Consider the following 24307-nt stretch of genomic DNA (forward strand, 5'->3'; position numbering starts at 1 on the left):
ACCACCACATACACACACACACACACACACACACACCTTCCCTCGTTTTCTCTTTTCTTTGCCTTTGTATTTCTCTTGTCTCTAACATGCTTATTTATACTGTGTATGTGTCTGCTGATGAAAATGACCCTGATAGCCACTAATGGACATGCAAGACATGATGTTAATGTGCAAAAACCGTGTTCCAGAGATGATAATGTGCTTTTGTGCAGCCTGGGAATAACGGTGTAGCATGGAAAGTGGACTCTAAGTGTGTGTGTGGTGTGTTACAGAAAAAGCGTGAGAGAGTATTTATGGTTTTTTAGAGATCCCTCTGTGCAATGTCGTTTTAATACGGTACATCTCAATCCCCTGACATGAATCAATTCCAAATCCCCTAATTTCGTTGGCTATATTGTATATTGGGCAGTATATTAACTCCCTGATATAATCTGTGCGATGTGTGTGTTCGTGTGTGTGTTGATAGCTTAGACATTCAGACAGAGCCAAGCCAGGGTATTTTACTGTGGCAAGCCACTAATGCTGCTGTGTATTTATAACGTTTCATTTGAGCATATCAGCCTTCTCATCAAATATTCATTCGAGGGGAGATTGTCTACTTTGTCTCGGCTGAACCAACCCCCCCACGCCCCTCTTTCCCTCCATCATCCCTTCATTTCTTTATCTGTGTGTCCTCGCCTGCATCTGTGTCTGCAGAAAATATGAGGGAAGTAAATCAAGTCAAACTGCCTCTTTCTGAGGATAAGCATAAACACACCTCCTGAGGACGTGTGGCACTATTTTTATTTCTTTTACTGAATATTATCTTCTGAACAGCCTGTGCTAGCTCACCTGTGCGGGTGTGTGTGTGTGTGTGTGTGTGTGTGAGAGTGTGTGTTATTTGTCACCTGTATCATCACTCCATACTTGTGTATAACTTGAGGCATCAATCAGAGCTCATTATTGGTTATCTGTCAGCTCCACTTTCCAGCTTGCAGCAACACTAAACTTCTCTGTAAACCCCTGTGGGAGATAAACACCATCAATACTGTGAGATTTAACTGCCCCATGGCACATAATGTATTCAAATACCTCTCCACTGTGTTCCTTCTGCCTTCTTCTATTTCCCTTTGAGTTTTTTCTTCCTCTGTCACCGATTTGCTTCACTCTCATCACCACTGTTCCACTCTTTGATTTTCTTTACCAGGATTTTTTGTGTCCTTTCTTTTTTCTTTATCCTGCTCTTTCTCCAGCAGCTGATAGATGTTTTCTTTCCTCCACATCAGTCTTCTGATGGGGGACATAATAATCCCTCACTCGTCTCCCTGTCTTTAAGGAAGCTTCACCACACTGTTTATCCCCAACAAGCATTACTCAGCCTTTCTTGGCAAAATGAGTTCTCTTTTCTCCAACGTGACGGTTTGAGAGTTTAATTTAAAGGCCAGCACATAACAACACTCTTTATGGCTGATTTTATATTTCATCTGTCCTGGGTTGTATACTAACATTTTTAAGGAACTTGTTACATTCACTGAATAATAATCTGAGCAGGGTTTAAAGGGCTATTTTTGAGTTTTGCTATGGCCACATAGCCAACTTTAGCGTTAATGCCTGTTCAAGTCCAAGTTCAGCATTAAACTTAACTCCTTTACTCACCAAGATCTGTCTCCAGCACAGGGTGCTTTGCTTCTAGTTCTACGGCTTCTTTTCTTCTGCTGATGGGAGCATGCTAACCAATGAGCTCCAGTGCAGTCAGCCTGTCTTGTTACTTTCCGATAGTGCTCACTTTAGCATCCAGACTGCCGTGACGAAGCAGTGTTGCTAAGAGGGTGTATTCTGACCTCTTGTATTGTAAAAGCAATGATGGCTGAAGCTCTTGGCAAGCGAAACATCACCAGCACCCACTGCTGGCAAGAAACCATGTTTGGTGGCAGAGAAAACTCAGAACTAGCCCCATTACATTTGGGTTTTGAGCTTGGATTAAAGGGACACTCCTGCAGTTTTACATGTCAAAGTCAGATTGTGGGTGGTACTGTGAAGCGTGCACACACATATTAATTAGTATAAATTAGTTTGTACAGTCATGGTCACCAGATGATGCATCCTACTGATTTTTCATCTAGCACCACCTGGAGATAAGAGTTTTTGCTTGTCTTGTGAAATACCTCAACATCTACTGGGATTAGCACAAAATTTGATACACACCTTTGTGGATCTCAAATGATGTAGCCAAATTACAAATTTCTGTTTGAAATCTACCTCTTTTGCCTTCAGTTCTTTCTCCTTGTGGTTCTTGTGGGTTTTTCCATTTTACTGAAATCTTTACTTTCTTAGCAAAGAAAGTCTTGAACTTGAGGAAGAAAGGCAGCCTTGATCATTAACCAGCAGGAATAGCTCTTAGAAGGAACTGAAACATCAAAGAGAAGACTGTGGGATGTCAAGTCCAAAAGTTGCTCTTTGGGGCCAATGTGGTACCCTGACTGTGAGAACCAGCACTATCAGTTTAGTCATGACGTTGTTTCTTTGAAAGCAACCTTGTAATTCATGTCTATCCAAAAGAATTATACATCACAAAAAAGTTGAGGTGAAAGTAGAATGAGGCCACTGATTCTAAAATGTACTCTAATAAAGAATTAAATATAGCCTACATCAAAAAGCTACTCAGTTACTTTAAACCTTGATGATGTCCCAAAAGTATCACATGTTAGTGTTTAATTAAAACAGAAGTTTCTGATGGGAAACAAAGCTGCTGAGATCTTAAAAGTTTATCCCATAAACCCGCCCGTGGCCTCCCTTGTCTCCATCCAGCTTATGGTGTGTATTTATGGCTATATTATTCTAATGACGGCCTTCCTGCTTGCATTTTCTGAAATATGAGTGAGTCATCCGTTAACTCTGCTCAACCAGCTCAAGGACGTGGAGCTGACAAGGTATTGATCCGCAGGTTTTACTTCTCCCCATCACAGCCAAAGCTGCTGGAGTCCTGAGCCAAGGGGAGATCATCCATCAGTGAAGCATAGATCAGCAGATATGTACACTCCTATCACACACACATCCTTCTGTCTGTCTGTCTGTCTGCTGCTCTCCCTCTCTTGTTTCATCTGTGATGGTTTGCCCCCCCGCCTTTGCATCACAGCTCGGACAGATGCAGATGCTCCAGCTGTCAGGCGGATGCTTTGTCATTATTGGATGCCTGGACACTCAGCACAGTGAAGTCTGCGCGTCACTTTACATCACCTTTACATTTGAACCTTGAACCCTCAGAAACCCGTCAAAGTGAGTGAGAAGATTGATTTGTGGATGTGAGTGCTCGCTGATGTTGAGCGGGAGTTCAGTTTGTGTAGAGAGGAAACAGAAGGACGAAGAGAGAAAAGCGCTTCGCACGGACTTTCTCCCCGTGTGTCGCTCTTGTGTTTTTTCTGCCCCACACAGGCTGGTGCTTGAAGAAAAGTGACATGCAAACAGGAGTGAAGCCGCAGAAGTCGTAGATGAACTGCGGCTCCGACCGACGCACGCCACAGATCCTTGCAGGTCCAGCTCGGCGGTTTAGTAAGAACCAAGAGACAACATGAAATCCAGGAGTCAGGACCAGAGTTTGTCAGACTCCAGAGAGCTGGACAGATCTTACGACCCACTCACTGGTAGGTGGAAGCTTTTCATCACGTCATTTTTGTTCTCTTTTTTAAATATATATATATATAAGGATGGGTAACTGAGCAGTTGCTTGGTGTTGCTGCTGTTTGCTGACCTGGCTGTAATCTTCAGTCGCTGATGAAAGTTTGTGTTGGCTTTTCACGAGCATCTGTTAAACCGCTGTATACAGTAGACCACTCAGACTGATTGCTAAGTTAAGTGCTTGACTATTGGGCTGAATGGGTTTTTAATGCACCACAATCCGTTTTTTTTCCCCCCTGCAAACCAGCACAGACACAAAGCCTTTCAAAGGGCTGTTATCACTCTGTGATATTTTACTGATATATGATATTTAAAATGACAGGTATGAATGAATGTAAGGGGAGAACAGGTTTATATTAAACTCAAAATTCATTCAGTCAGTGTGTGTGTAGATGTGGACACTAAACACTACAGCTCATCCAAACAGGAGCTTCATTCGCTTTTTCTTTTCTCCTAACTGATACATACAAACAGACCTGAAGCCTGACAGGTTAACATGATCAATTTTGAGTGTTTCTTAGGTTGGAAATGTGGAAGTGGGAGAAGAAAAAAAAAATCCAGGATACAAAAACAAGAAGTTTTGTAAAAATCAATTTGATTGATAGGACACTGCAGTGAAAACATTTTATTTCAATATGAGACTAAGTATAAAGTCATACCCACATACAGGACTGAATGTTTGAATCACACTGTAGGCTAGTTAGATTAATGTCATTCTGCTGTAGCTTCAGGCTGAAAACACATTGTGTTACCATCTGTCTGTAGCCCAATGCCAATGATCAATTAATCAGTTAGTTTGGAGCTTGAACTTGATGTCAGTCTGAGGATGTCACCTTGTGCACTGGAAATTGTCATTGACTTTTTATAGCCCACATGAGTAACTGATTAATTGTAAAAAGAATTCAAACACCTGACGCATAATGAAAACAATCATTAGTGGCAGACTTAATAACATATCAGTACTGTTAATACTTTTTATTGATGTGTTTGTTTTCATCCAATCAGGTCTGAAAAATACAGTGTGAGTGACCAAATACACTCAAATGAAGGAGAAAAAACACCTTCAGAGCTAATGTGCTTGACAAAGATGTGAGAAAAACTTGATATTATTACAAAAAGTCATAAATTTGCTCATCACTCTGCTCAACATAGGGATAGTTCAAATAAACGCACTGGTTAGGACTGAAGAAGAGAGGAGAGAAAACATAAGAAGAGTCTTGTTCATTTTATGTCAGCTAAAATTATACCTGTCAGTGTGTGTCTATAGACTAATGAGATCAGTGAGGCTCCTCTCTTTGTAGGACATTTTCAGTGTTTTATCTTCCTCTTGAGTGCTCACAAAGACAAGCTTTTTCAGTAAACACACACACGCTTTGTACTTTGTAAGGCTGTCCTGTCATTTTTGTGACAACTTCCTGAAATAGACTCTTTCCCTTTAAAAATAACTGAATATATGTATAAAAATAACTCACTTTAATATTACACAAAGAGCAGCACATGTGGTTTACAGGGCATTTCTTAAGTACTGTAGATGAAGCTTTATTTAATGGCTGATAGTTGTTGCTGGCACAATAGCCAGTGTGATACCCATTCAGCAGCAGGTTAAACAAACAGTGAACAGGTGCACGGGCACAGAGGCTTTAGGGGGCGTTTAGGAGACACAAACAAAGCTTTTTATTAAAGAGTGAGGCACGGTGGCGTCATGGCTCTCAACAGCCTGAGGCACCAAACTGTGTAACTGCAGCCTGCACTGTTCAAGTCTATTGTATCTGACAAACAGTTGTGTGAAACATTTTGATGAAGGAACCAAGAACCAATGTTTGTGGAAAAAGCTGGTCAAAAGGAATCTAAAGGATTTATCAGCTGTATCTAAAAAACATTGAAACTAAAAAAAAAAAAAAGTTCTTTATGTCCGAGCTGCTCTGAGCTGCTGAAAACCTCATGTTGTTTACTCTTGTGTTCATACATTATTGATACTGGATCTTTGTCAAGTCATCATTTTCTACACTACACTTCACATGTTACAGTGACCCTGACTGACTGCTGCTGTGGGACCGCTGAACCACAGACTGTATGAGCTGAACCATGATGTCATGGACTCATTGTTTTGATATATTTTAAAGTAATATTTCAACATTTCGCATAATATGTTTATTAGTTCTCTTGTCGAGAAGATTGATACCATTCTCAGATCTGTACGTTTCATGTGAAAATACTGTGAGCAGCCAGCTAGCTTAGCTTAGCATAAAGACTGGAGACAGGTAGCCTGCATCTGTCTGAGGTTTAGAGGTGCAGGTAAGTGGATTTCCAGTTTCCAGTCTTTATGTTAAGCTAAGCTAACTGGCTGCTCATACAGACATAAGAGTGGTATCAGTCTTCTCATCTAACTCTTCACAAGGAAGTGAATAAGTGTATTTTCATGTTTCTTTGTACTAGCTTAGGGTTCAGTATTGAATCTCATGGGATTTCCAAACTGACACTGTCTGTAGTGTTGTGACAGCCCCTGTTTGAACAGTACACATTGTAGGGTCATGTTTTGTGTCATTTATGAATGAACTAGTCAGCTTTTTCTCTGTGTGCTTGTATGAGAAAGGTGCAGTGGCAGGAAAAATACTCAGATCTTTTACTCAAGTAATTATAAGAATACCACAGTGTATACATATTCTGTTCCAAGTAAAAGTCCTACATTCAAAATTCTACCAGGGGTAAAAATATTAGTGTCCTCAATATAATACACTCAATGTACTAACATTAAAAGTACTCATTTTACAGCATTTCCCATTTCAGAATTGTGTAGTAATAGTAACACAGTATGTTTTCAGACTAATGCTACTACACTCACAGTCCTCCACAGGAAGGGTCATAATGCTTTAATATGTTTTAAATCATGACATTTTTACCCCCAAATCCATCAGACTGCACTGGTAACATTAGTACATTTATATAACATAGTTATATGGCCTATTTCAAAATAAAAGCATGTAGCAGCAAAATAGTTTTCATGTTGTAGGTGCCAAATGGAAATGGCTTTAGTCTGGTGAATCAGATGAATCGTGTTGTATTAAGATCAAAAAATCAAAGCTGATCCTGTGAGGACACAGGAGCTAAAATAAAGTGATGTAAACCTCTGTAACAATCACTGAAGCTCATGATGTGTGTGTAATTTTAAATATGTTTGTGAGTGTGTGTCTATGTGTGTGTGTGTGTTTGTGTGTCCCCATGGTTGTATAAAATGGGCGTCCATAATCTGAGCCATGTCCTTCTGAAGGATTATGATAAGTACAGAGGCTGTGTCCCTGAGCAACATTAACTTACAAACATTCATTTAGAGCTGCCTGACCTCCCTTAAACTGCCACAAGCTCCTAGAGTAAACACAAAATGCTGCCAGTGAAGTGACACACACAGAGGGACGATCACCAGTCTAACAACCTTTGTAAGCAATTACAAGTTTTACCAATTTCTTTATGGTTAATAAATCATTTATTGTTACTTTATAGATCAATAACAATCTCCTACAATTGACAAGAAACAAATGTTCAGGGAGCAAAGTCAGGAGCAGAGCAGAGTAACGGAACAAAATTAACTCTTGGGAAGAAAATTTTGTCTTTCCCATGGAAGCCTCTGTAGTTAGTGAGAAATCTGACAATTTAAATAAGAAAGCTTTATCTTACTAGTCAGTCATAATTCTAAGAAAACCAACAAAAACACTCATTATGCTTAACACACATACTTGCAGCAGCCACTTTAGATGCTTTAATCCTTCCACTGTGATTTTTATCTTCCAAGTCAATATTTCAAGTACTTGAGCTTTTTTCCTCTTGCCTCCATGATTCTGCTCATCTAAAGCCCATTGATTAGGCTCACATCAGAAGTTTGAGTTTGTAAATATCTTGACTGCCCTCAAAATGAACTGAAATGCAGTGATTTCACAACCTGCTGAAGGGCTTTGGGACTTTTCATGAGTCCTTGATGAATAATTATATACTCTTTATAGGTATAACCTGTAACCCTCTGAACCTTTTTCAGTACCTTGTGGTCATCATATTTCTTCTCATGAATTTCTCTTCCACAGAGCCACTGAAAGCCACTTGAAGTACTTTCAGCCAGAGTTGTAGCTAAAAGAGTCTTTAAATGTGTTAGTAACAGCAGGGAGGAGTGTATTGATCTGCTTCAGAGGGCTGCATTTGTTCACATCGATTCACACAATCAAAGTCACCCAGAGGGTCTCCAGAAGTGAGGACGGGGTGCTTGATAGTCTGAAATCTCGGCACCTCCTGAGTAACTGTTGAGTCAGTGTTATTCATCAACATCTCAGTTAAACCCCCGCAGATATGCGCTGTTCATTTTGTGCTGTGGGACGGTTAAAAGGTTTCTTTTCAAGCACTTTATTAGCCTGTTTTCCTAGAAACAGAAAGTCCCCATGCAGAGTCTAATTGAGTAAGTATGTTGCATTTGCTCAAATTGTAACATGATGAACAGTGTGAGCCCAATCCTGAGAGTGAGTGGCATGAATTTTTACATTCTGTCCCACTGATGTTTATGATCTTATGTAACTCGTGCAATCAGATGGAATGATGCATCAGCTGTGCGAGACATTTGTAAGCAGTGTCGTCTCTCTAAGAACAACCCCTCACCCTGTTTTTGATGGATTTCTGTGCAAACAAGTCGCCTTTAGAAAGCAATTCAGTAACGTAGAAAGCATCTGCGATCGAAGGCCTGCGCTCTGTCACATCTAAAAATGTCAGCTAGAAAGAAAGGAAACAGCAGGGAAGGGTTTTTTGTTTTTGCAGAATGGTTCTCCAGTTTATTTATTTATTTATTTTTAACAATTTTAGTCTCCTGCATCATAAAGGCTGAGGTGTTTTGTGTTGCCTGTGAATGCCTGATCTACCATAAAGCTTTATTTGCTTTTCCATGGCAGCTGCTGCATCTGATAGTTTGACTGACATATCCTCAATATCCACTGACAGTTAAGCCCATGATAAATACACTTACACGTAACAGACTCACCTGTAAGTGAGCTCTGAGCAGATCTTCAAGAATGAGATTGACTGCAGTTAGATTTTGTTTCATTTACTGTGAGTATAAAAAACTAAAAAAGTGAAAAAATAAAGACAGATGTAAAACTTGTAAGGATGTTAAGCAGAAGACATAACACAGAAGTGAAAAGCAGGGAGGCAACTGGTTTGTTTTAACTGAATGAAATTAGATTAATAATTGATGCTTATTTATAGCAGCTGTGTGGACACTGATGGCAGATTTTCATTTTCCAATGATATAACATAAAGGAGGAAAAGTTAGGCCTGTTTTTAGTAGCTGTTCCTGATGCCCATGAGCAAAGCATTTCAGTACAAGACTATTGTTCATTTCTCAAGTGAAAGTTTCACTGTATTTTATACTAACTTTTCAGTGTTGTATACATAAATTTGTATCATTGATATTTTCACTGTATCTGTGCTGCATGATCATTTATCTTGTTTAGTTTTTATGTGATCATGTCATCACATGAAATTATTCACTTCTGTTTATTTATTTATTTGTTTATTGTCAGAATTATTAATTGGTGATAATGCAGCTGTGAACACTGTTAAATAAAGTGATTGGTGGGTTCACATTTTAGTGAGAACACCCTGGCTTTTTGTGCAGGACTCCATCTGTGAGACATTCAAGCTTCTTGTGGCTGTAAATGAAATTCTCTGAGGTTTATTCTCTTTTCTACATTTTACCACCTTTTTCAATCAGCTGCCTCTCTACCCCTGTTACAGTTAGGTTTCTGTGGATTCACATCGTCAGAAAGTCAAGATGGGTTCACAGGTTTTCTCTCTGGATAGTAGTGAGAGTGGAGGTGCATCATCACCTGTCTGTCTGTTTCAGTCCCCCACGGTGCAGAGTTGCGTCCAGCCACGTGTTTATCCTCTCTCTGAATTAGAGAGCGTAATCTGACTGTAGTTCAACACTGTCCTCTGGTGGCAGGACAGACACATGAACATCTGGAAATCTTTCTTGTGTTACATGCACTCTCTGAGGGGACAACTGTTGCAGATGTATCTTGGTGGTTAGCTGTGATAAGAACAGAATAATTTACTGTACTTTGTGAACCAGGTGTTGTGAGAGCTCATGGCTGTCTGGAGGAGAAACACAAATTAAATCTGAGGAAAACAGTAATCTCTTTGCTCTTTGGTTGAGGTCTGGTGTATGTTAAGAGAGACTACATAACAGGATGCCTTTAGGAACCTGAAGCATCAGAGACCCCGAAACAGAACACAAAGAGAATGGAGGAGCAGCCAAAGCCTCAGAATAAAGAAGGGAAAAGATGAAGGGAGATGTGTGTTTTACTGTAGCAGGTGTGTGTCAACTCCCTGCTGCTCCTGCTGGAGGAGGATGAAGAGAGGAGCTGGCATGTGGAGGGCAAAACATGCTTCTGTTTTGTCAGGATGTTCAGTTTGATGAAGATGGGACATGCACCTTTGGAACAAGTTATCAGCTGGGAAAGTCTAGAGAAAACTACTTTGGATTGAAAAGTAAGGAGGTACAATAGAGGAAAAGAACAGCAAAGCAGGATTAGAGCTCAACATCACACAGAGGAGACTCGACACACGAAGAATAAGTCGACAAGACAATCTGACTGCTACAGAGAGAGAAGCTCATCAGACGCACCAGGAGGATGATTGAAAACTGATCTCAGAGCAGAAGAAAAAGAGACAATCCTCAAACACATTCAGCATGAACCAGAGAAAGAGGAGATATTAGAGCCTGTTAAGGATGGGCAGGGAGTTCTAAGGTGTTCCCATTGACTTAATTGTCAGTGTCACCCAGAGTTAGTTTTATGGTTGTTAAAATGACAGTTTTAGCTGTTGCTAGATGTGTGTCAGACACACACACAACATTTGGTTGTAGGTGTGGTGGAGGAAATCCTTGCAGCATCTCTCAAGGCCAAGGCTGGTGGATGTCCAGTCTCTTCATTGCAACACCATTTGTGTGTCTGTGTCTGTGTGTGTGTGTGTGTGTGTGTGTGTGTGTCGTCTTGGTATTCCTCATGTTGTGTGGACTTAAATCTGTTTACACAGGCACATTATGGGGACTTGTCCTCCTTATGGGGACAAAAAGCAAGTAACATAAAACACTTCATTTAAAGGGAGGGACATGTTTCAAGGTTAGGTTTAGGTTAAAGACATGGAGACAACACTGTGTATAAAATGATGTCCACACATCTGATTTCCACTTGATAGAATGGTGCAGCCATAAAAAAGAAAAAAAGAAAAAACATGGAGTCTTTTTTTGATTATTTTACTCTGTTTAAACATCGTATAGTTTCAATGAAGAGTTGAAACAAGATAAAAAAGAATATACATGAAACTGTGAGTGTGAACTAAGGTGAAGAAATGATTTTAACATCTGTTTGATTACTTAAGGAGAAAAGGAGGGGGAAACTGTCTGTTATGGGAGTTGATGTGGTCTGGCTGTCGGTCAGTTAGGCCACCACTTTGGTCCAGACTGAATTATTTCAACAACTATTGGATTGCAATGAAATTTTGTAGAGAAACTCATGTTGACACACCCACTGAAATCACACAGCTTTTCCATGTCATTTGAATTAAAGAGGCTGCTGTTGTCTGTTAATCACACACACAGTGGACCAAGTCTGTCTTGCAAAACAAGTATTTCAAGAGTCCTGCTGGTTAAATTGAGGATTAAAGAAACATAATTTCTTTTCATAGCAAATCTGAAATCAAAAACCTTGAAACCTGAATAATATCAGGCACCCTGTTTGACCCCCTCGGAGCTCAGACTGCTTCAGTCATGTGTCATTTCACTCAGCCCTGTTGATGCTCTCCAAACAGCTTTGATTTGACACTGGTTCAAAGCCAGGTCAGCAAACTAATTTGTGCATGCCAAGTTGCACGGACAAGTGATTCAAAGTATTTGAGTCGAGTTTGGCTCATGTTTTCTCCATTTAACACGGTGTCCTGTATATGGGTCACTGTATCTGCCTCTAATCTTTGCTGTGATTGGTTGTTTCCAGGTAATCCTCCGTCCAAACCCAATAAAAAGACCATAAAGCAGCGGTTCCTCAAACTGCTCCCCTGCTGTCGCTCTGGCTCCAGCTCTTCAGTTAATCAAAGCAAGTGTCAGGACACACACTCTATCATCACTCAGATTCCCCTAATATGAATTTAGTCACTAAGTCACAGGGACTGTAGATCCTCTTACACATCAAACTTAATTTAGTCACTTTTTCTCCCTTTCTGCACTTTCACCTGTTCCTCTGGATGTAGTGCTTCACTGACGCTGGTGTATCTCAGGAAGTAACCATTTTGTTTCTCTCTCTCCATCCCTCCATGCAGGAAGTATAGCTGATGAGGGTGAACTGTCGACAGTATGTTACAGACCAGAGGGGCTCGACCGCCTCGTACAACAGACCAAATTCAGCAAGAAAGAGCTGCAGGTCCTTTACCGGGGATTCAAAAATGTCAGTAACCACTGGATAACCATGTTTATGAATATGCAGTGTCTGAATACCATAGATGTGTGTCTTTGGATCTATTTTTTTGTGGTGGAGAAAGTTTGTGTGACTACATGTAGTTTTTCTTTAGTTGACATTATATTTTTCTGATTTCCAAAGGAGTGTCCCAGCGGTGTCGTGAATGAGGAAACATTTAAAAACATCTATTCCCAGTTCTTCCCTCAAGGAGGTCAGTCAGACTCACTTCCTGTCATCCACCTAACTCAACATCTGTTTTACCAACAATTTTCCAGCAGGAGTCTGAATGTAGGCTGGTCTTTGAGAAACTCTGCACAAAGCAAGCACCAGTATCTGATCACTGTGTCACTGTAATTTTGACCACAGGTTGAGAGTTTGCAGCATTTTATTCCAGTCAAACACTGCATCTGATGACAAATCTCTTTCAGTTCATACGCTCATTGGAAAAATCATTTACCTTAGTCTTTGCTTAGACTAAAAGTTTTTTCTCTCTTCTCGTCAGTTTAGGCAAAAATCCTGTAAAGTATCTTAGTGTGGTGACCACACAGAAACACTGAGACATTTTCGTCCTCACTTCTCTTCCATTCAGATTCAAGTATGTATGCTCATTTCCTGTTTGAAGCTTTTGACACCCACAACAATGGATCGGTCAGCTTTGAGGTGAGAACCACATCCCCATCCCAACACCACATGATTATCAGAGGTTGTATTTGAAACAGGAGTGGCACTAAAACCTAATGTGGTATATACTAGTAGATATACAGTATCCTTCTTATCTCTTTTACTTCTCTGTTGGTCTTGTTTGCATTCTTACCTTCTGACCCACTGATGTTAATGCCACTTCCCTGATCTCAGTCATGCCTAAATGTTCTGTTTCCCTGCTGCAGGACTTTGTTATAAGTCTGTCCATCATCTTGAGAGGCTCCATCACTGATAAACTCAACTGGGCCTTCAATCTGTACGATCTCAACAAGGACGGCTGCATCACCAGAGAGGTACTCTTACCATTCCCTGTCTTGAGTTATGTTGTCAGCTCAGGATTTTTTTTTCTTATTTCTTCTCTTCCTCCTTCTCCTCTTCTGTCCAGGAGATGACAGACATCATGCACTCCATTTATGACATGATGGGGAAGTATACCTACCCCAGTATGAAGGATAGTGCTCCCATGGATCACGTTGACAGCTTCTTCCAGGTAAAACTCACAGATGAGCGAATACACTCCACAGCTCCAACACTGAACTCAAAGTGAGTCGAAGGATCTGTTTCCTTTGCAGTTGTGCTTTTACACCATTTGTGTGTATTGTAAGAGTTCAGTAATTTGTTATATCTCATCAGAGCAACTCAGCTGTGGTGTTTCATATCAGTCTCATATAAAGCACAGGTTCACTGTGTTTCACATATTATTTGCCTGCATGTGCAGTACATACTAAATAAATACCTAAAACACTATATGTTGTTTGGGCTACTTAAAGGTACCCTGTGGAGTTTTCGACCACTAGTAGTACTATGGAGCAATGTTATTAGGAGTGGGTCCCTAGTTCATCTGTTGTAGTTGTTAATTGCTAGTTGCTAGTAACATGAATGAAAACATTGCAGGCATTGTCTGTGATTGTGTGTTGTGTTTTTGCAGAAAATGGACAAGAACAATGACGGGGTGGTCACCATAGAGGAGTTCCTGGAGACATGCCAAAAGGTAATTTGAAACTGAATTATCTCAACAATATCTGTGATGATTTTTAATCATCTAGGTCATGGTTATCCAAGAAGGGCTGCATGGACTCAAAAAAGACTGAAAGGTCTTCCGGTATCTACAACCAAGTCCATTTGCTCTCAATTCAATCTGTCTTGGATATGTCAATATGTCAAATACACTCTTATATGATGTGACTAATGGAAACTGCACTGCCACCTGTAGCTATTAAAATAATATTATTATTTTTTATTCCTCTTGTCCAGGATGAAAACATCATGCAGTCCATGCACATGTTTGATAATGTGATCTAAAGTTTGTCAAACGCAGATGTGAGATTTCCCTCCAGCGAGAAGCTCCTCTGTAGTACAGTTCTTCAGAACCCTGGCCTGAGTGGGTGGTGTTTGTGGTCCTAAACAGAAGTGGTGACCTGAGGATATAAACCCCAAACTACCCTTTCCTAAATTGTGTCAATGAACGGATTGGGATGAGAATGATCGAGGTGAGGTCTTGCTCCAAAACGACTTGATGATTGATGTTTGAAGGCTGTACGTGAACAGCTCAGTAACAATAAGCATCAGTGAACAGATGCATCAAGAAAACAGCAGATATGCACATCAGGCAACTGCATTTTCAACATCCTATGACGTCTTCACTCATAAATAAATTATTTCTCTATCGTATGTATGATACACATGAGAGAGATTGAATGAGCAGACACATGGAACAAAAATGTTGTTAAGTATCACACGCTTGCTATACTCACAGTAATACTACAGTAAGGGACAACCCTCATTATGGGGAGTCTACATTTTAGCAATAATCTTAATGTAACATGATAGTGTTTTTATGGAGCTCACCTCTCACATTTATTATATTACTGTATATTGTGTCTGCATGATGTGTCTGTTTTGAGTGGATTGAAATGTTGAATTAAAGTGTGACTATATTTTCTATATGGACGTGGTGACGACGATAAAAATTGAATAAAACCACACAGTTGCTATGCAAAAAGCACATAATTGACATATTATTGACCAGCTGAATATTACGCCCACTAGTGTAACAGTCTCTCCTGATGTCTTCTTGTTACTAATGTGCAGAAAATCTAAAAAAAGACATCAGAGCTGCAGTAGGACTGGAGGAGCTTTTCCCTTCATTGGTTTATCAGTTTCAATAACTCACACTTTAATTTCTCCCCATTTTGCATTTTGTTGTCATGGTTTACACGACTAATTTATACTTATGAGAACAATGTGAAAAATCTCCTTACTCATTCATTCATTCATGTCACCCCCCTTATGTTTGGCTGATTTGTTATGAAAGGGAGGATGAATATGGAGATGAAAGAGAAACTGTAAAGTTTTTTGTTCTCTTGTACACATAATTTTTATGGAAGATAGAAAGCGAAGAGCTGAGGAGAATAAAGATATTTTGAATGGAATTTTGGCTATTTGAGAAATAAAAACACTTGCCTCTTGGACAGAGCAGAACAGCTGTTTCAAAAGACTAACTTTCAAAAAGAAGAGAGTTTTCAGTAGTGATGTGAGTGTAGAATTTTATGGAGGCCGGCACAGACCAAAACACACCTTGAGCGTTGCATTGGTGGGATGGTGTGTTTTAAAGACAGGTTAAACATTTCTGATCTGCAACTCAATAAACAAGGACACCATATGTTTAATATATCCTTTATTTTTATTAAACAAAATTTCAGTAAAAACTCTTATTAAGTAGAAAGAAATTTCCCTGTCAGTAGTTTGCTCTAGCTGTAGGGCTGTCCCCAACTATATCATCTTACATGTTGACTAATCTGTTGAACAAATCTGTAAAACTGCAAACTACTATAGTCACATATGATCTTCTCTTTAAATTCACTTTCTCATCAATCTTCTGGTAATGTTGGATAATGTGAATCTTTCCCAGTAAATAAGTTATAAAAGATGAGAAACAATTCATTAAAAAAAGAAAAGAATAACCATCTTGTTCACCTAAACAAGATAATAATCAGCTGATTACATAAGAGTGGGGGCAGCCCTACACTGCTCTGTCAAAGATCTCCACATCTCCTTATTTGTTCACTCCTATTGAATTAGCGCCGAGAGAAAAGAGTGAGTCCGTGTTAACCAACTCTTCACCGACTCCTGGGGGTCACAGCGGGAGAAAGTTGACGGTATATAGTGTCAAAACTACAGCGAAGACAGCAGTGTCTGTTACAAAGGCATTGAGAAAGAAATGAGCGGTGAGCAGGTGCAGCATGCACGTTGAGCCACCTCTGGCAGTGTTTTCAACTATTATTCTCTTTTTTGTTTCTTTTTCTTTAAAAAAAGGAAGCTACAGGATTATCATCACAAAATAAAATCTCTTTGGCATAGAATACCCACCCAAAAGCACAAACACACACATACGCACGCGCGCACACATACACACACACACATACTCACATGCACACACTCTTAGAAGGTTCTCTAACAGAAACCTACAAGCATGGTCATAATTATAATCAGCAAAATTAGGCTATAAAACAAAGTTGAGCCCTGTTAAGATTAAGAGTCCCATACTCAGTGATAATTGCATATATTACATTAGGCTGAGCGCAGAGGGAATAATCTCTACTGACGACTATATTCTCTTCTTCTTTGTCCCATTACGTCCCACCTCTGCTCCTCTCCCTCCTCTTCTACTTCCCCTTTCTCTTCTGAGTCTGTGAGAAGAGGAAAAAGACAGTTGATGACATTGTTGATTTGAAATTGAATAGCAACAAATATGATAATGAATGTAATAATAAACTACTGTAAATTCTACTGGAATTCACACTTAGAAGAAAATAAATTGCAAAAGATCCTGACTTCCTGTGAGGGTCAAAGAAATGTATTTCAAAATTCTACACAAGATTTACTCTTCATACCACTAAGGCTCATATATTGTAAGTTTTCTTATTAAACTGGGACAATTCTTTGTCGACAAACATTAAAGCAGTGTTTAAGATTGTACTGAGCTCATTTCTTGATCCCATTGCTCTAAGAACCAAATCAATAGCCTCTTCAAACATAGAAATATATTTTAATGGCCTCATATATTGTCACTGATATTTAATGTTATTGGGAGAAATACACGATCAGAAACAAAGGGGCTTTAAATTATGATAAATGTATCCTGATTTGCTGATAAAATAAGAATGTACTGACCTTTAATATGTCTAAGCGTACGGTTGTCTGTCGTAGGCCACACTGCCTGTGTAATCATCAATCATCATATTTCCATCCATGCCGTCCATGGGAATGTCACCTGCGTAGCCGTAGCCTTGGAAACCGGCGTCCAGTTCTGCAAGAGAGTACATTTGTTTGTTTTTACTACTTATGCACAGGACCAACAGATCATATGTCATTCAGCTTCCCTCGTACTCTGAGGGTTTATTTACTGCTGTTGACACGATAGTGGCAAATTCAGCGCAGAAAATTGAAGGAGGTAGTGGAAATCAGAAACATTTTCCACATTTTAGGCACATTTTTGGAACTCTGTGATCATGGAGAGAAGAGAAGCTGCTCCCTTTTCTCTCCGAGTCTTGCTGCTCAGAGTAGGAGACAGAGAATACCAATGCCATAAAAGGAGAAAAAGTCAAGAGAAGGAAGACGGGAATTAAGATAAAGATACAAACACAGATAAGGAAACAACAGGATGGAGTTTGATGGAGAGAAACCCTTTTAAGACAGACTCGGGAATAAGGAATAGGTAGTAATGTACCAGGAGTGCAGGACTGAGGCATTAAGGATAAAGAAAAGTCAAAGGCTGAAATGAATGAGACAAGAATCGAGCTATGCAGTGAAGTATGCTGTTATATGCGGAATGGCGACAGAGAGCTGAAGAGGACAGATGGAAGGGGCCAAGTTTATGATTGATTTGACATGAAAGTAAGAAAGTACAACACACATCAATAAACATCAATACAAGCTAGGTCTGTGTTGCTTGAGTTATCAAGTAACCAGTGTATTTGCTTTAACCAGTAAAATGAGCTTTTTTGGCTATCCAAATGATGCTGGTCAATGAGCAGCAGCAGGGAGACAACCTGCTAACACATGACAGCATTTTAACTCTGTGGTTGTTCCCTGTGGTGGAGGGACCCAGTGCTGAGGAATGTGCTCTGTGTGCACATTTCAGCCATAGTTACTCACCATCTGGATAGTGTCCATCCATGGGGACGGTGTTGTGGGCCTGCAAAGAGGTCACAAGAGGGCAAAGGTCAATTAAAGCCAACACTTTCATGTAGACAGCTTATTAATAGTCCTTCGGATATCATTTATGATTTAATAATAAATAACCAGTTTCTTAAAATAAAGTACTTCACAGAATGTATGCTGTCTTGCTATTGGCAGTATATAACAATGCTGTGATGCATTAAACCTGAAACACATTGAAGGCGATAAATACAAATCAATTTTAATGTTCAGTTGTCCTGTCAGCGGAGGGCGCCAGACACTCACCATCTCCCAGGCAGCGGGGTCGTGTTTGAACAGAGAGTGTGTGAGCTCCACAGACACTCGCTTCTTGTAGTCTGAGTTTTTATCCTCAGAGATGCGGAAGAGCACAGCTGCAGCGTAGGTAGCTGAGGGGAGAAGGATCAAGACACATTCAGCTGTGTACAAAAACATCTCACGATCCTTTTAATAATGTGTCATAGTGTGTGGTTTTTAAAAGAGTAACAGATTAAATCTACATATTTGACTGGAATGCACTCAAAACTCTCAGAGTTACAGGTTTAAAGACAAAGTGGTAGTGAAAACATAAAGTTTTCAGTGCTGATGTAAGTGACTTGTAGGTTTTTTTTTTCTTTTATAGTTCCCAAGGCATTATGGCTCATTACAAATGTAAATGCCATATAAAGACAAATATAACTAAACCTGAGGAATGCAAATATTATTTAAGCCATTCTGAGCACTCATGGCTGCCAAATGATGGCATGAGGACAGATAACCATCTTTAAAACTCAAGCTGAGTTAGATAAGAAGGCTGATACCATTATTCCGTCTGTCTGTTAAATTTGAAGCTAAAGCCTGAAGCCTGTTAGCTTAGCTTAGCACGAAGAAAGGAAACAGGGGTGAAACGGAGATCAGCCTGGCTCTGTTCAATTTGCCTGCCAGCCCTTCTAAATTATCATTAATACATTACATCTTGTTGCTTTAATCTGTTCAAAAACCAAAGTCTGTATGCTAATTAAGCTTAATTAAGATAACTGTTTGCTGGCTGTGGCTTCATATTTACTGGACAGGCTTGAGAGCGGTATGGATCTTCTTGTCTTACTCTTGCCAAGAAACTAACAGCAAGTTACTCAGATACATATTGGTGGTTAATGTATAGCAATCTGCAGAATGTGTCAGGTTTAACAATTAGTCTGTGCAATTCATGCAATCAAACTACCCACATACAGTAGGTAGTTTGAACTTTGACCTTGCACCCTATTTTAATGTTCACATTGTAAATATAGGCCACAATACGTCATTCTGAAATTCTGTGGAGTAAGTATACTGACTCACAAAATGGACACAGTCATGCTCAGTGCAAGTACCTGGAAAAGGCACTTACAGTAAGTACAGCACTTGAGTGAATTGACTTTGTTGCTTTTCACCTATGACTAAATGCTACATTACGGTAAGCTAATCGCAGTGCATTATCTGGGTGTCCTACCAATGCCCTCGTTATTGGAGTGCAGCAGCTCCATCAGTGGAGCCGATGCTCCCTCGCTGTCGATCATCTCAGCCGATGGCTTGTCCAGGGCCAGCTCGCACAGGACGCCCTGCCGCCACGCGCTTCACATTGTCCACAGGAGAATAGAGCAGCTGGAGAGGAGGGGTGAGGAAATGAGTTTTTTTTTTTTTTTTTTTTTTTTCAAAAAAGGAAGTTAATTATCAAGACAAGGAAGTGTGAGAGCATAAGTTCCTCTGTTACCTGCACAAACAGAGGAATGGTCTGCAGGTTGGCAATCTCTGCTCTGTTGACAGGATCTCTGGCCAGGATGTGCAGAGCTCCTGTGCAGCCCTCCACAATCTCCTCCATCCTCACTCCATCCTGAGAACAAAGATGAATGAATCATAAAAGGCATAGGGGTGTATAAATAATCCACAACTACCAATTTCCACAATCCATTAAACACACACAGTGACCATAAACAGCCTTTGTCATGTACCTGGTATGTTTGCTGAGCAGATGAGCCGTGTTTCTGGGCGTCCTGGTGGGCTTTGAGCAGCAGGTTGACGAGACGGGGGATCGCTCCGGCGTCCCTGAGAGGGGCTTGGTTCTCCTGGCACAGGGCCAGGTTACGGATCAGGCCGACCACAGCCTTCAGGCAAGGAGGAGAGGCAAAGATATGATTATGATACCATTCACCATTACTGTTCAGCAAACAGAACAAGGCTGGGAAACAACTTCAAGACTTGGAAGCCGTGTGGTTGTGTGTTAAATGTTAAATTTTTTCATCTCTAAAAGCCCGGTCCTGTAAAACATACTGCTCCTGCTGTCATGTGCATTTCATGCTCGTTCAGGCTGACTGAGACTATGGCTCTCTGCCCTCTGCCATCCTCTTTGTCCATCTGTCCAGTCCTCCCCATTTTCCCCCAGTCTTTATCTTTGGAGTGAACCCATTTTCACAGTCCTTAACTTATGTTACCTCAAATCACCTGTATTTTATTTACCCCTGCTTGCCTGTCTAGGATCCTCTCCACAATCTTCCTGAAAGGACCATCTCTCAGTATTAGCACATTTCTCCCAAATCCAGACCGCCCCTCCACCCTTCCCTCCTCCTCTCCCTCCCTCCCTCTCTACCTTGATGACAGGCCAGTAGTAGGGCTGGTTGAGCAGCTTGACGATGGCGGGGATGCCATAGTGTCTCCTCACAGCATTCTGCGCCACCTCAGCCTGCTGGTGGCGCGAAGTCAGGTGGCGCAGAGCGCAGACGGCAGGTTCGGTCACATCCTCCTTCTCACCGGCACGCAATATGGCGTGGATCAGTGCCTCCACTCCATTGCTCTGGGTGACCAGGGTTTTGTTGTGGGCGTTGTTGCATGTAAGGTTAGACAGGATGCCGGTGGCGCAAGTGAGCATGTTGATGTCATCTGAGCTGAGCAGGCCCACCAGCACCTGCAGCAGGCTGTCCATACCCTCCTGGAAACAAGAAGAGAGCAAGTACAGAGAGTTATTTGTGTGTACAAGGATAGGAAATGAAACAAATGTGAAAAAAAGAAAGAGGAAGAATGTAAATGTGGATGCAGACCTGCTTGGTGGCAGCGTCAGACAGGTTCCTGAGCGTCCACAGGCAGTTCTGCATCAGACGTTGGCTAGAGCCGGAGAGGTGTTTGCCCAGAGCCTGCATCCCGCCTATAAGGAACAAAGAAGTTTAATCACTCAGCCCTCAATAACATCTCATAAATTGTGCTGTCATGCAACTCTGTGGTTGACAAGACAGGCAGCAGCCACAGTTCAGGCAACAAAAAAAGCTGACACACCTGTATGACTACCTTGTACACACAGGTGTGTGGTAACACAGTATTACATACCAGCCTCTACAATGGCGGGTTTGTTGCTGGGGCAAACAGAGAGGACTTTGAGCACACGGCTTGTGGTCCACAGCAGCTTCTCATAGCTGTAGTTTCTCATGATGTGAACTAGACCCTCAGGACCCCCGTTGGCGAGGATGATCAGCTGTGAAACAAAGGGACTGTGAGTATGTGTAGGTACACAAAGTGGAGATTAAGGGAGAACAAGTTTTACTTTTTAATCCTCAGGTTCCTCTTAAGAAAGCCATGACCTGTCCAGGCAGATTAACACCAGTTAATCGTCACTCATTTTACTACTCTCAACAAATAACCACACCCATGCACTCTCTGTGCCAGCACCTGAACAACTGTTCACATGCCACACCCAAAACAAAACATGTACACACAAGCAGAACAACTTCAACAGTCTCACATTAAAACACCTGGCTGCTATGAAATGTATCAGCCATTGCAATATGTGTAGCAGCACAAGATCTAACCAACAATCTTCCACACACCTTGCTCTCCTGGTTGCCGTAGGACAGCAGCTGCAGACAGTCTGTGGTGATGGCCAGGAACTTGGGGTTGCTCTTCTTCAGCAGGGGAACCATCCTCTGCAGGCCGTCGGCCAGACGCACGGCCATCTTAGCTCCCTCCTGGTGCAACAGCAGGTTGTGGAGCGTGGTGATGGCGTAGAAGAGCACAGACTCCATGGGAGAACTGGGGGAAGAGAAACAGGTGGTATCACAAAAAGGATGGCACACCATGTTGCCATATGTTTATCCACCTCCCTCATTTACTTCTACTTGAGGCTGTGACTTCCAACATTTTCCAGAATGCCAGTCAGCACTCACCCAAGAATGTGCCTAAACTAAACTAGTGGGAGGAACAATGGTGTGCTCCTGTAGAGAAAGAGGTGGGATTCACACTGCCTTGTGGCTGCATCATAATACTGTCTTTTGAGGTTAATGCTGGTGGAGAAATGAACATCTCTTTCTCTTCTATAATGTCTTTCTCCTGTTCTATCATCTAAATGATGAGTCAGAGTCTCTTGTTTTGTTCTTCAAATGAATTGCACTGGAAAGTACCTCAGCATGACTTCATGGTGTCTGTGTTTGGCATGTTTCAACAAGGATTAGATGAACAACTCATGTAACAGCACAATGGGCCTAGAAATGCAGCTGACATTTCCAGAAGGTCTTTTCAGAAACTACCTCTATGTTTTATGATGTGTATTTTCTTTCATACGCAAACTATAATAAAAGGGAACATTTCTCCAGCATTTCTCCATCACTGAATTAAAGAAGGATCAACTGTGATAAGTCACCTAATTTGCAAACTTCATCACTGTATGATCAGTTGTTCTTTTTGTCGAGCAGTACCTGAGCATGCGGACAAGAGCAGGGATGCCTCCAGACTTGAAGATGGAGAGCAGGCCCTCCCTCTGGTGGGACAGGTTGTGGAGGATGCTGGCTGTGGCCCGCGCGGTCTCCAGGTCACTTGTGTTCTGCATGGCCCGCACCACTGCTGCCACCATCTGAGGGGACTGCATCAGCGCGCGGCGCGATGCCTCTTTGCGTGTCAGTTGGTTGACAATCTGTGCTGCCTTGCTGACCACCACCTGATGAGAGATGAAGGGGGGAAAGAGGAGTTCATTTTGACTGGTGGAAATAAGAGAGAAAGTGAGTGCCCCCCCTGTAAAAGATACGTTTTCAATCATTTTCGCCTTCAAATTTGTCCGGTTAACTGTTCAAAAATACATACTGTTATTAATTAAAGGATTTAAATTAAGGGAAATTTCAGCACTATAATAATCTGTACATAATGGATATACAAGTCTTAATATATAGAAGATACTGAGGTAATTTATTTTTATTTTAAGATAATTTAACTTTCCAGAGAATCATCTTATAAATCTTCCATTGATCCAGTTAATGCAAATTTGAACACGTTTGAGCATTCTCCGTTCATCACCTGGTCTTCATCGTTGAGCAGTTTGGTGAGCTCAGGCACAGCGCGTGTGGCTAGCTCGGCGTCGTCCTGGTAGTTGATCAGATGGATGATGGCGGTCTTGAGCATCTGGGATGGCTCAGCCAGCCGCTGGACGTTGGTCATCTGGGACGGGTCTGTCTGAGTAGACAGGATGGTTGTGCCTTCTTCCAGCGTCTCTGGGAACATAGCAGCCCTCACCCGCTGGGCTCTGGTCATAGTGTACTGGCTATCCAACTCTAACAAGAAAGTGAGATGGCGATGATAAAACACACCTCAAGTAATTATGGCAAAAGCTCTGATATATATGCATACAGATCCTTGTTTGTCAACATACCAGGCTGTTCCCTTGTGACAGTGGTGGTCACAGTGTAGTGTTTGGAGGTGGTGTACTCGCCGTCGTCATCTCTGACTGTGGTGGCTCCAGACTGGATGCCCGAGTCTAGGCCATACATTGTCTGCTGCCACTCTGCCACCTTCACCACACCATTATCAACCTCACCCACTACCAAGCATGAAGAGAGGAAATGTGGGATGTCAGGAGACCACAGTCAACAGGTGTAGTAAACATGGAGTGAGGGTTTTGAGGATATTTAGGGCTTATACTTTGTTAACTAATAACAGTCTTTTTGTGTGTTTTAAATCTATTGCCACATTGAAGCAACCTTTAGTTATTGTTTCAGGGAGTGACCTCACTATAAATACATCAAAACAATAATTAGAAGTTGGAAAGGTCGTGATCAAAACTTCCAGCATTCTCTTTTAAAAGTACTGTAGTAGGTAGTAGATGTACATGATATAGCACAAATATAATAACATATAATATCATAACATCATATAAAATCACTATACTGTTAAAATAAAATTTGAAGAAAAGGAAAACGAGGAAAAGGGAACAATAGCTGAATGACTTACTTTGCATTGCCATCTTTGCTTCCTGTTATCAAACAACAGTGATGGAGCAAACC

General features: G+C 41.1%; 2 protein-coding genes across 2 annotated transcripts in view; one reads left to right on the top strand and one right to left on the bottom strand.

Moving 5' to 3' along the window:
* On the top strand, positions 1 to 15939 carry LOC108875608 (Kv channel-interacting protein 2). The gene is made up of 9 exons (XM_051070800.1): positions 1 to 3620; positions 11679 to 11781; positions 12005 to 12125; positions 12279 to 12348; positions 12727 to 12797; positions 13025 to 13132; positions 13225 to 13329; positions 13768 to 13830; positions 14094 to 15939. Exons 1-9 carry the CDS (start codon positions 3548 to 3550, stop codon positions 14139 to 14141), a joined length of 762 nt encoding a protein of 253 aa, XP_050926757.1. The 5' UTR covers positions 1 to 3547; the 3' UTR covers positions 14142 to 15939.
* Positions 15500 to 24307, bottom strand: part of jupa (junction plakoglobin a) — a 19177-nt gene continuing 10369 nt past the window's right edge. The window contains 16 exon segments of the mRNA XM_018664623.2: positions 15500 to 16528; positions 17013 to 17148; positions 17997 to 18036; positions 18306 to 18427; positions 19507 to 19615; positions 19617 to 19658; positions 19768 to 19887; positions 20006 to 20158; positions 20641 to 20979; positions 21089 to 21192; positions 21372 to 21516; positions 21869 to 22070; positions 22733 to 22971; positions 23325 to 23578; positions 23677 to 23844; positions 24255 to 24306. Of these exon segments, the coding sequence (XP_018520139.1) occupies positions 17024 to 17148; positions 17997 to 18036; positions 18306 to 18427; positions 19507 to 19615; positions 19617 to 19658; positions 19768 to 19887; positions 20006 to 20158; positions 20641 to 20979; positions 21089 to 21192; positions 21372 to 21516; positions 21869 to 22070; positions 22733 to 22971; positions 23325 to 23578; positions 23677 to 23844; positions 24255 to 24267 (2175 nt within the window). The 5' untranslated portion in view covers positions 24268 to 24306 and the 3' untranslated portion in view covers positions 15500 to 16528; positions 17013 to 17023.

Source organism: Lates calcarifer, linkage group LG5 (genome assembly GCF_001640805.2).
Source record: "Lates calcarifer isolate ASB-BC8 linkage group LG5, TLL_Latcal_v3, whole genome shotgun sequence".
NCBI lineage: Eukaryota > Metazoa > Chordata > Actinopteri > Centropomidae > Lates > Lates calcarifer.